A 13,136-nucleotide genomic window follows, 5' to 3' on the forward strand; every position below is an offset into this window, starting at 1 on the left:
GAGTGTTGTGTTGTTGACATTTAAATCAATAACTGTGGACGAGCTTTTGTTTCACAATATCAAATGTGTGTGGTAGTAAATGGTTAATTTGCATTTTTTTTTTGGGCAGGGAATCCTTATCGCAGGCACCAAGGAGCAGAAAGAAAAGTATCTACCCAAACTGGCTTCGGGGGAATACACTGCTGCGTTTTGTCTCACTGAACCAGGAAGGTAGCACATTGACCTTTTACAATAAAAAGTACTTTTCAATGCTGGTCTACTGAAATCACTGAGAAACTGAATTAGAATTCAGAAAATCCTGGCATGACACTTCCATCAGAAAAAAAGACAGGAAAGTAAAGACAAGAATTTCAGACTATTTTATAGAATTGAAACAGGAAAAATTTGTAGATTTTCTAAAGCAAGTTCTATTTTAATTTTGTATTAATCTACTGCCAAATTCTACTTTTGGTGTTCAACAGAAAATTACACCCATACGTATTCCAATTCATCTCATGCAATTGCCATCTAGAATAGAAATTTTAGCAGACTGTGTTTAGGGAGCTATTTTGAACTACTGCTAATTATGGGAATATTAGTAATAGTGGTGGTTGTGGTGGAGGAGGAGGTGGTAGTTGTAGTATTTATATCTTTTTTTCTTTCACAAGACAGACTCAGAGTGGCTAACACTAAAAATCATACAATATGCAAATTAAACCTAAAACATATAAATATATATCTTCAGCTTTAGAACTTTCCTATCCAAAGAATTCTTGTGTCTGTGGCTTTTGGGGGTTTGACCGCCCATTTCCTTGATTTATTCATATTACAGTGGAAGTGACGCTGCATCCATCCAGAGCAGAGCTACTTTGTGTGAAGATGGGAAACATTTCAAATTAAATGGTTCAAAGGTACTTATTTGCAGTTGATATGACATTTAGCCCTCTGCTCCCATACCAATTTGCTTACCAGATATCTTCATTGCTTTTCCTGCCTTATTGACTAATGGCTGAATGTAAAAGCAGCTCAACAGAATCCTCATGCAGTGAAAAATGCCTCAGATCGAAAGCAGCAGATTCCCCTTAACCCTAACTTAACCTAATAAACAAGAGACAATCTTCTCAGAGGTGTATTCTCTTCGCTGAGGATTTCATGTATTTAGCCATTGAAAGGTATCACCTTTCCTTGAGCATAAACCAGTTTTCAGCTCAGTGTTGAATCATGGCTGAAAAACTATAAAGGTCCAAAGCAGAGAGGGTTGTATTTGGCCAATATGGCCCATGAGTTCAGATGTGACACCAAACACAACAAGTGCCTCTCTCTTTTAATTGCAGATATGGATCTCAAATGGTGGTATTGCAGATATTTTTACTGTGTTTGCAAGAACGGAGGTTACTGACAAAGATGGTGCAGTAAAAGACAAAATTACAGCTTTCATTGTAGAAAGAGCTTTTGGTGGAGTCACTCATGGAAAGCCAGAGGATAAGCTGGGCATCCGAGGATCTAATAGTAAGAAATTACAGAAGCACTGCTTTGGATCCAAGAGAAGATCCAGATGTTGTATCAGCTACATTTTCTGAAATTTCCAGAATGTATGTTTTAGTTTGGCAGTGATTCTAAAAGGTTGGCCAACAAATAGCTCAATAGTGTTTCTTGTCTTATTTGAAATCTACACAGAGTTGCCATAAAATAGTTCAGGTAAAAGCTTGCTTGAAACACCAGTGCATCTCATGCGCTAGATGAATAGTATTTCATCCCAGTGATGTGAATGTGAATGCGCACACAGTGTGTCTGCATTCACAATGAACTGCAGCTTCTGAACATCACAGATCCAGAGCTGGTGGACCTGAAGAGGTCATTGTAGTTCCCAAATAAAATATGGTTTCTAGCTTTTCAAATTAAACAATAGAAATCTGATTGGCAGTAAAAGCAAGGTTTATGATGAGACCCTTCTCTTCCCCATCCCCTCAGATTTGAAAACCTGCACCCCAACCACCATGGTTTGAAAACAGGCATCCTGTTGAAATTCTAAAATATCTCAGGATTTCATTATAGCATAGGTTGGTGATAGACACAGGAAGCATCGTAACTGAACAATAGAAGGAAAAGGGAATAAAAAGGAAAGTTTGGGGGATAGTTTAAAAAAAGCAGGATAAAATGGAATTGTTTTCTCTCAATCCTAAATTCATACTCCCAGGATTCCTATAATACATCAAATGCTTCCCAAAACACTTCAGGATTAGGTTAAATCTCTTTGTCTTGCAGCTTGTGAACTTCACTTTGAAAACACAAAAATCCCTATAGAGAATGTTATTGGAGAAATTGGAGGAGGTTTTAAGGTAAGATGCAGATAGTAATTAATTAAAGCTGCCAGATCTTGTACCTATATTTTATGATGTAGAAAGAGGGAAAGTAGGCTTAATTGGAAAGGAATGGAACTTTAGTGGGTAATCACAACAAAAGCAAGCAGACCACTAAAATAACTGTGGATTTGTCTACTTCTTTAAAGTTCAATGATGGATGGAAATTTGGATAATTAGTAAAGATCACGTCTTTGGTTCAAGTAGTATCTCAGCACAGCAGTTGTAGAGAGAGTTCCTCAAACTTCAGGCTGTAGCTGAACAGTCTTTCCCTGCCAAATTACCTGTGGCAAAGCATCTGCTGGAAGTAACAAGACCAACTCAGCTGCCAGTTCTGGTGTTTCTCATGTTTTAGCTGTTTATATACAAGTGGATATTTGTTGCAACAAATTCTTAGCCAGTTCAGCTGAGTGGTATAGGCTAAAAATGTCAATAAAGCTATGTGTGAATCTTTTGAAATCCTAATTGCACTGTTTGTCAAGTAATTGCTTCCAGTAGTTGAAGTTTCTATAGCTTGTAAGGGCATACATGCATGCAAAGCCAATAAACTAGAATTTCAGTTGAGTTTATACCTGTGGCAATCGACATCCTGCTTTGCAAGTGGAACAGTATTTTACATTTTGTAGAGGAATCTATTGGATTTCATGCTGCTTCTGAAAGGCAGTGATTTCTGTAAATGACGTTAGCTGAGGAATATGAAGAAGAAGAGATAGCAATTGATTGCATTTCTAAATTCAATAGTACCCTGTAATCCTTTCCTTTATTGTAGCTTACTGAGATTGAAGTTTCGTAAGAACATTTTTACATATAAACCCTACACCTAAATCAATTTCTGAATGTCAAAAATTATGTAAATCATATTGATTCTATCGATCTATCCTTTCAAGTGGGTTTAGATGATTATATGAACCAGTCTACCTGCTACATTTAGAGGTAGTTGTGTAAAATGTCACGTGCATTGTGCTCTTTGCAACATAGCAATATAGACGGATTTATTTAAGTAATAATAATAAACGTTGTGGTTGTTGATTAAAACCAACAACATATTGTGATCTATGAGAACACAGATATATTCCCCATCTTAGTATAGAGATATATTCCCCATCTTAGGATACATATTCTTGGAAGAAGTTAGTAAGGTCCTTTCCATATTCTTTGTCATTAAAATGTGGCATATATAATGAAGCAGATGTCCTGTTAATGGTAAAGTTTACTAGTAAATCTTCAGTAAAAGAAAATGTGTTCCCTTGGTGGACATTTTGAATGTAGTTTCCTGAAATAATGTCTGCTTCTCATTGTAGATTGCCATGAATATCCTAAACAGTGGAAGATTTAGTATGGGCAGTGCATCTGCTGGGATGATTAAAAAACTGATAGGTAAGACAAACTTGCTGTGTTGCTGGATGGAAGAAATTTTTGTTCTTGTTTCTGAAGGAAAACCTTATTTTCATGTAAAAATTACAGCTATATTAATGTAAATATTTTTGCCATTTACAAAAGTGTGTTCCTAGTCCTAGAGCAAAGAGAGTGCCACTTATTATTGTCTTTTTGCATCTAGGCCATCAGCTTAAATATGTGTTTTCCTTTCTCCAACAAATACAGAACCAACATCTCCTAGCAAATAGTGACATTCGGAAGTAAGAGGGCAGTATAAGCAATTCCTAAAAGTTCACCTATAACATAGAGAATAATGATTAGTTGACTCTGAGGCTGAATATAGTTGCTGAATATAGTCCAATTATATTCAGGAACATTCCTGAGTATCAAATATGAAACTGAGATAATGAAACTGTGATTACATTTGTAAAACAGCGGCATTTTTGTGTAGAGAAAATCAAAGAAGGTGACATGGAGAGGAGCATTGGCAATATTCATAGAACCATAGAATCATTGAGTTAGAAGAGACCTCGTGGGCCATCCAGTCCAACCCCCTGCCAAGAAGCAGGAAAATCGCATTCAAAGCACCCCCAACAGATGGCCATACAGCCGCTGCTTAAAACCCTCCAAAGGAGCCTCCACAACACCCCAGAGCAGAGAGTTCCACTGCTAAACAGCTCTCACAGTTAGGAAGTTCTTCCTAATGTTCAGGTGGAATGTCCTTTCCTGTAGTTTGAAGCATTACTCTGCATCCTAGCTTCAAGGGCAGCAGAAAACAAGCTTACTCCCTCCTCCCTATCACTTCCCCTCACATATTTATACATAGCCTTCATTATGTCTCCTCTCAGCCTTCTTTTCTTCAGGCTCAACATACCCAGCTCTTTAAACCACTCCTCATAGGACTTGTTCTCCAGACCCTTGATCATTTTAGTCGCCCTTCTCTGGACACATTCCAGCTTGTCAACACCTTTCTTCAATTTCAGTGCCCAGAATTGGACAAAGTATTCCAGGTGTGGTCTGACCAAAGCAGAATCAAGGGGTAGCATGACTAGACACTCTACTCCTATTTATGCAGGCCAAAATCCCATTGGCTTTTTTAGCTGCTGCATGACATGGTTGGCTCATGTTTTACTTGTTGTCCACGAGGACTCCAAGATCTTTTTACACGTACTCTTATCGAGTACATGTGAGCATAAAGGGCATTTTCACATTTCTTGTTTTGAAAATGTCCTCTATGCCTAAAACAGCTGAGGGAGAGTACAATGAAATTGTTGATATGAGCAACCTAGAGCACATGTATCAAATGCAAGGCCCTTGGGACAAATCCAACGCAGCACATCATTTCATGTGGCCCATGAGGCTTTCAATACCAGGGCAACATAGTCACATTAATACAGTCTTACAATTGCAATGGTCCTTTGAAGGCAATCTTAAGACTGATGTGGCACTCTGTGAAAATGAATTTGAGCCCCCTTTAAGGACCTTTTGAGTAAAAAAAGAAAAGAAAAGATAAATGCTCACTAGGTGGAGAGGTGTGTGTTGTTGGGCTTGAGGCCTATGAGGTATAACTTGTCCACCTCTGGGGTGTTTTTTTTTTTTTAGTAAATTTTTATTTTAAATAATAAGCAAAAAGGGAGAAGGGGAAAAGATTTTGGTTTCCAAGTAAAGTGGGGAAGCAATACTGTGAGAGTCCTGTGTTTACTTCTTCAAAGAGCACATATATTCGGAGAGCTTGTTTGCCACAGTGTGTGTCTTGGTTCGTCTCTCACTTTCCATTGACAAAAAAGCTGGAATAGAATGTGCCTTCTCTCACTTTCTAGGAGAAATCTATAATAATTACCAGCACCACTTGGCATAAATTGACTTCTGCTTTCTTAAATTGGGCCCAGCAAAGCAGGCAAGACATAATTGCCACAACTTCAAGGCTGGAGGTGCTTTTGTCTTTGTTGTTTGATTTAAGGGACTTGACAGCCTAATAGTGAGAGAGGTTTCATCAGCGCAGAAGGCTACTCTGGTGGAAGATCACAAAATAAGCCCAGTTAATGTGGCAGTAATCATGAAATTGCATTGCAGAAAGAAACAGAGGCTGCTGCCTTGCAGGGATGTAGTTGGAGACATTAGTTTTCATGATAAAAGCCTTCTTTTTCAGTTCATTAAAGTAATTGCAAAATGGCCCTATTATATATTTTCCTATTGAAATAAAATGTTTAAAAATTACTTTATTTATATTGATCTTCATGCATACAATCTGGTTAACAATCCTTTCTTTCTTTTTTAAAGAAATGACAGCAGAATATGCTTGTACAAGGAAACAGTTTAATAAGAAGCTGAGTGAATTTGGATTAATTCAGGTAAGTCAGATACTATAAAATGGTCCAATTTGAGGCATTCATATTTTATCCTTTTAAAAAGTGAAAATCTTTTACCAGTATAGAATTATGTGCATAGCACTGATTGGACCTGAAGTGTGGTAGTAGTTATATAGGAAATACACAATTAATTATTCTTTAAAATTAGGAAAATTGTGCTTTACATTCTAGGCATCTTACATTTGAGAATGAACTGTAATGAAATATTGTCCAACCACTGAAAAATGTCACTGGAGGAAAATATATTAGATATTAGTCACATAATGAGAAGACAGGAAAGCTTGGAGAGGATAATTATGCTGGGGAAAATGGGAGAAAAAGGGAAGAAGGGCTGACCAAGGGCAAGATGAATGGATGTTATCCTTGGAAGTGACTGGCTTGACTTTGAAGGAGCTGGGGGTGGCCACGGCTGATAGAGAGCTCTGGTGTGGGCTGATCCATGAAGTCACAAAGAGCTGGAAGCGACTGAACAAATAAAAAACAAACTGAAGAATATCACGCATGAAATGACACCTTTTTGTTGCTCCTTTTCCAGGAAAAGTTTGCCCTCATGGCTCGGAAAGCATATGTCATGGAAAGCATGGCCTATCTTACTGCAGGAATGATGGACAGACCAGGGATCCCAGACTGCTCCATTGAAGCTGCCATGGTTAAAGTAAGATTTAATGAAACATCAGTTTAAAGAGTATATGTACAGGCAGTAAGACTCCAAAAAGAAAAATATTGTGTTGTCGAAGGTTTTAATGGCCGGCATCACTGGGTTGCTGTGAATTTTTTGGGCTGTATTATCTCCTGCTCCAGCAAAGGATCACCGCCTTGTCGGGGTGCTGGAGCTTGAGCACCTCAATGATGTCATGAGCGAAACCGTGAAGGGCCACCCAAGACGGGACGGTTGTGGCAGAGAGGTCAGACCAAGCGTGATCCCTGGGGAAGGCAATGGCAAACCACTCCAGTATCCTTGCCAAGAAAACTAAATGGACCAGTACAACCAGAGATATGTCGATATGCCATTGGAAGATGGGACTCCCAGGTCGGAAGATGGCCAAAATGCTACTGGGGAGGAGCAGAGGATAAGTTCAACTAGCCCCAGATGTGATGACGCAGCTAGCTCAAAGCCGAAAGGAAGGCTAGCGGCCGACCGTACTGGAGGTGAACGACGAATCCGATGCTCTAAAGATCAACACACCATAGGAACCTGGAATGTAAGATCTATGAGCCAGGGCAAATTGGATGTTGTTATTGGTGAGATGTCAAGACTAAAGATAGACTTTCTGGGGGTCAGCGAACTGAAATGGACTGGAATGGGCCATTTCACATCAGATGACCACCAGATCTACTACTGCGGACAAGAGGAACATCGAAGAAATGGAGTAGCCTTCATAATTAATAAGAAATTCGCTAAAGCGGTGCTTGGATACAACCCAAAAAATGACAGAATGATCTCAATTCGAGTGCAAGGAAAGCCTTTCAACATCACAGTGATCCAAATATACGCCCCAACCACAGCTGCTGAAGAAGCAGAAGTAGATCAGTTCTATGAGGATCTGCAGGACCTACTGGATAATACACCAAAAAGAGACATTATTTTCATTACAGGAGACTGGAATGCCAAGGTGGGAAGTCAAATGACAACTGGGATCACAGGCAAGCATGGGCTGGGAGAACAAAATGAAGCGGGACGCAGGCTGATAGAATTTTGCCAGGAAAACTCACTGTGTATAACAAACACTCTCTTCCAACAACCTAAAAGACGGCTTTACACATGGACTTCACCAGATGGTCAGCACCGAAATCAGATTGACTACATCCTTTGCAGCCAAAGGTGGCGGACATCCATCCAGTCGGTGAAAACAAGACCTGGGGCTGACTGTAGCTCAGATCACGAACTTCTTATTGCTCAATTTAAAATAAAACTAAAGAGATCAGGGAAAATACACAGACCAGTTAGATATGATCTCACTAACATTCCTAGCGAATATACAGTGGAAGTGAAGAACAGATTTGAAGGACTAGATTTAGTAAACAGAGTCCCAGAAGAACTATGGACAGAAGTCCGCAACATTGTTCAGGAGACGGCAACAAAGTACGTTCCAAAGAAAAAGAAAACCAAGAAGGCAAAATGGTTGTCTGCTGAGACACTGGAAGTAGCCCAAGAAAGGAGGAAACTAAAAGGAAACAGTGATAGTAAGGGGAGATATGCCCAGTTAAATGCGCAATTCCAGAGGTTAGCTAGAAGAGATAAGGAACTATTTTTAAATAAGCAATGCATGGAAGCGGAAGAAGACAACAGAATAGGAAGGACAAGAGACCTCTTCCAGAAAATTAGAAACATTGGAGGTAAATTTCAGGCAAAAATTGGTATGATAAGAAACAAAGATGGCAGGGACCTAACAGAAGCTGAAGAGATCAAGAGAAGGTGGCGAGACTATACAGAAGATCTGTATAGGAAGGATAATAATATTGAGGATAGTTATGATGGTGTGGTGAATGAATTAGAACCAGACATCCTGAGGAGTGAGGTTGAATGGGCCTTAAGAAGCATTGCTAACAACAAGGCAGCAGGAGACGACGGGATCCCAGCTGAACTGTTTAAAATCTTAAAAGATGATGCTGTCAAGGTGATGCATGCCATTTGCCAGCAAATATGGAAAACACAAGAATGGCCATCAGACTGGAAAAAATCAACTTATATCCCCATACCAAAAAAGGGAAATGCGAAGGACTGCTCCAACTTCCGTACAGTGGCCCTTATTTCTCATGCCAGTAAGGTAATGCTCAAGATCCTGCAAGGAAGACTCCAGCAATACATGGAGCGAGAGTTGCCAGATGTTCAAGCTGGGTTTAGAAAAGGCAGAGGAACGAGAGACCAGATTGCCAATATCCGCTGGATAATGGAGAAAGGCAGGGAGTTTCAGAAAAACATCTACTTCTGCTTCATTGACTATTCTAAAGCCTTTGACTGTGTGGATCATAATAAATTGTGGCAAGTTCTTGGTGGTATGGGGATACCAAGTCACCTTGTCTCTCTCCTGAGGAATCTGTACAAGGACCAAGTAGCAACAGTCAGAACTGACCACGGAACAACAGACTGGTTCAAGATTGGGAAAGGTGTACGGCAAGGCTGCATCCTCTCACCCAACCTTTTTAACTTGTATGCAGAACACATCATGCGATGTGCGGGGCTGGATGAATGCAAAGCTGGGGTGAAAATTGCTGGAAGAAACATTAACAACCTCAGATATGCAGATGACACCACCCTGATGGCCGAAAGCGAGGAGGAGCTGAGGAGCCTTCTAATCAAGGTGAAAGAAGAAAGCGCAAAAGCCGGGTTGCAGCTAAACGTCATAAAAACCAAGATTATGGCAACAAGAATGATTGACAACTGGAAAATAGAGGGAGAAACCGTGGAGGCTGTGACAGACTTTGTATTTCTAGGTGCAAAGATTACTGCAGATGCAGACTGTGGCCAGGAAATCAGAAGACGCTTACTTCTTGGGAGGAGAGCAATGTCCAGTCTCGATAAAATAGTGAAGAGTAGAGACATCAGACTGGCAACAAAGATCCGCCTAGTCAAAGCCATGGTCTTCCCTGTAGTCACCTACGGATGTGAGAGCTGGACCTTAGGGAAGGCTGAGCGAAGGAAGATCGATGCTTTTGAGCTGTGGTGTTGGAGGAAAGTGCTGAGAGTGCCTTGGACTGCGAGAAGATCCAACCAGTCCATCCTCCAGGAAATAAAGCCTGACTGCTCACTGGAGGGAAAGATACTAGAGACAAAGTTGAAGTACTTTGGTCACATCATGAGGAGACAGGAAAGCCTAGAGAAGACAATTATGCTGGGGAAAGTGGAAGGCAAAAGGAAGAGGGGCCGACCAAGGGCAAGATGGATGGATGGCATCCTTGAAGTGACTGGACTGACCTTGAGGGAGCTGGGGGTGGTAACGGCCGACAGGGAGCTCTGGCGTGGGCTGGTCCATGAGGTCACGAAGAGTCGGAGACGACTGAATGAATGAACAACAACAAATTATCTCCTGACATTTACCTGCATCTATGGCCAGCATCTTCAGAGGTTCTGTTGACCATGAAGCAAGTGGAGTGCATATATATCTAGAATATTCAGGATGGGAGGAAAAACCCTTGTCTGTTTAAAGCAAGTGTGAATATTGCAATTAGCAAGCTTAAATACCATTGAGTAGTCATGAAGTTGCAAAGTCAGTCATTGAGGGTGCAAAGTCAATCAGTGAGGGTATCTGCATAGTGAGGCTATCTGTTGCCAGCCCTGCCCTCCATCTTTGATGTTTAAGACTGATACTCTTAGGGTCACACCTCCTCAAGTTTCCAACCCCTTTCCTGGAATTTCCATTCCCTTTGTTTTCTCAGAAGGAGCTCAGTGTAGCTAGAGGAAGTTATAGCGATTAGCCATGTAGTTATCTTAAATATTTTTGTAACTTTAGCTATTGGTTTTGTTTCCAAAGTGTGGTATCTCATACTTCCTCCTGATATGTACATCTCTCTGCTGACATATGCATTGCATTAAATGCTCCTGAACAAGACTATTGATGATATTGGGACTTCAAGATGTCACAGTCATGGGGTTTCCACAAGTCAAAGTCTGCTTGCTTTGCTTACATACCTGTTAGGTTCTGAAGATATTGGAAAGGAAATGAAAGCAGGAAGTTGACCATTGCTGTTTAAGAGTTAGTGGATGCTTCTTATGTTGTGTGTCTGGTACCTTGGAGGCAGCAGGGAGTCCTCTCCTCACTAGCTAAAAGGGCGGGCCTTGATGTTAATTTCTCGGCCTTCCAAAAGACAGAGAAAGTTGAATATAACACAGGAACCGACTCTTATACATAGTGCAGTTCAACATATGTAAGATTACTGAGGATGATTGCAACTGTTATTGGCAGGTGTTTAGTTCTGAAGGTGCTTGGATTTGTGTGAGCGAAGCTTTGCAGATCCTCGGAGGCCTTGGCTACATGAAAGATTATCCATACGAACGCTATCTCCGGGACAGCAGGATACTCCTGATTTTTGAGGTAATAAAAAGAAACGTGATTTATTATTATTTATTTATTTGCCACATTTGTACCCCATCCTTCTCACCCCAAAGGGTGAGAATTGCGTGTTGCATTTAAAAAGACTGTAGGTGTCATTTGAAGTTTAAATAAGGATGCGTATAGTACTGGAATAAATATATTTAAATATATTTTCCAAAAAGGACTTGGTGACAAATTTAATGTTATCCAATGTACTGCGGGGGGGGGGGGTAGGAACACACATAGAAAAAGGTCCTTTCATAGCAAATAGAGCATAAAAGGTGGACTTAGCCTCCCTGGCTCTGCACAGGATGCTAAAGGAACAGCCTTACTTGTGTTCTTGCAAAAACCAGCGCACGCTATTTGGGGCTGGGATGCCTGTCATCCAGAAGTGGCATCTGTGCACTTCCCTCCAGCCATCTAGGCTGAACTGGTCACTTTGGAAACCTTCTGCTTTGCTTGTCAAAGCAAATACAAATAAGCTTTGCAGTGGAAAATTCCATTTTAAAAATGTTTGCTTTACAAGCTCACTAAGAATGCAGGCCAGAATTCATAACATGAAGATACAAAATGTGCAATATAATTTTATCTGAATCATTGAGTTAATCTCCTGACCGGATAAAAAACATCAGTGATATGGCTCTATTTGGACTTGGTTCAACCTACACAACGATGCAAGGTCAAATGCTGTTGTGCTGGGGACTTGTAATGGAGAATTGTGCTCAATATTTGGTGATTTTCCCTGTGTACCCCCCTCCCCGATCTATGGAGAAAGTAGCCCAGCTGGAGGGCTTTTTGTATATACTTAAAGGGAAAAGAGCAGCAAATGAGAAGGCTCAGATCACTTTGGAAGAGTCTGATTTGTAGATAGCTAGCATCTGATATCACTTTGTTTGGGAAAGCTGAACTTCCTCAGGAGGCTTTCTTCCTCCTCCTCCTCCTCTTCCTCCTCCTCCTCCTCCTCCAGACCCTTCTGTTGGAATAAAGCAAGGGCAAAAGCAAGCAGGGCAAAAACGAGCAAATCATAGGAAATTCTAGAACTACTCTCATAGTTACTGCTCCTGTTTGACCCCAGAAGAAGCCCCCTAGAAGGTCCGGTTCCATTTGGGATCTCTGTGGAAGCAGCAGTATGAGCCTAAAAGGTCTGATGGATCGTGAGTTGTAGAGAGGCTTTGTTTCCAGTCACCTTCCCTTTGCTCTGAATGCAGAGCAGTGTGCTATAAAGAATGGGTGCTTATAATTAAAACCGAGCGTGCGACATGCATCTGTTTAATTTAGCATCCCCAGTCAATGCATGCAGTAATTTTAATTAGCTTGTTGTTCAGCCATCTGTTCATTCTGAGAGCTTTAATTGCCAAGCAGCACCTGCTGGAAATGTAGTGTAGTCCTAGTCCATCAGCATTTTCTCCTTTTCAAATCAAGTACTTCAAAAATGGGAGTGCTTGGCTTTCAGAACTTCCACCCATCTCAGATTTTTGTTTCTTTCAGCCTCCATGTGAAATATTTAAGTTTCCTTTCCTACATATGAAACTCCATTCTTTATGTATAGTACTGACAGAATTATTGTTTTTAAAACATTACAAAAACGATTCTATTTATAGCTTTAATCACCTTGATAACAAAGGTCTTCTAAAGGATTACTAAAAGTACTCAGAACTGCTGGTTTGGAAGCCAAGTAATTGTCAAGTTATAGTTAGTCACATGTCTAATCATCACCTTCCTTCATGGATTAACTAGAGCAACTCCTGGTTTTTTGACAGGAAGGCGCAATGGCCATTTTTTTTGCCAGTCCTCTAAATGGGCTGCTTTCTTAAGCTCTTAGTGCATCTAGCACTGTCAGCTATGCTCATCCTGATGATGGACTTTAAGTCCCATAAGCCCCACGTAGATCGCCAAATATGTAATTAGGAGTAATAAGATTTGACAATCAAATCCAGAGGGCAACAACTTCTTCATCATAGATTTACATGTACATTTGTCTTTCTTCCATGTTTTTCAGTTACCTAAAACAGACCTTT

The 13,136-nt window shown here is 40.5% G+C and overlaps 1 protein-coding gene across 1 annotated transcript in view; it reads left to right on the top strand.

The window, feature by feature from the left end:
• ACAD9 (acyl-CoA dehydrogenase family member 9) overlaps positions 1–13,136 on the top strand; it is a 32,946-nt gene that overhangs the window by 14,171 nt on the left and 5,639 nt on the right. The window contains exons 5-12 of the mRNA XM_060765974.2: positions 110–210; positions 812–890; positions 1,314–1,488; positions 2,245–2,318; positions 3,641–3,716; positions 5,997–6,067; positions 6,621–6,740; positions 10,990–11,118. Of these exons, the coding sequence (XP_060621957.2) occupies positions 110–210; positions 812–890; positions 1,314–1,488; positions 2,245–2,318; positions 3,641–3,716; positions 5,997–6,067; positions 6,621–6,740; positions 10,990–11,118 (825 nt within the window). The remainder of the gene's footprint in view (positions 1–109; positions 211–811; positions 891–1,313; positions 1,489–2,244; positions 2,319–3,640; positions 3,717–5,996; positions 6,068–6,620; positions 6,741–10,989; positions 11,119–13,136) is intronic.

The sequence above is a fragment of the Anolis sagrei genome, chromosome 2, assembly GCF_037176765.1.
Source record: "Anolis sagrei isolate rAnoSag1 chromosome 2, rAnoSag1.mat, whole genome shotgun sequence".
Lineage (NCBI taxonomy): Eukaryota > Metazoa > Chordata > Lepidosauria > Squamata > Dactyloidae > Anolis > Anolis sagrei.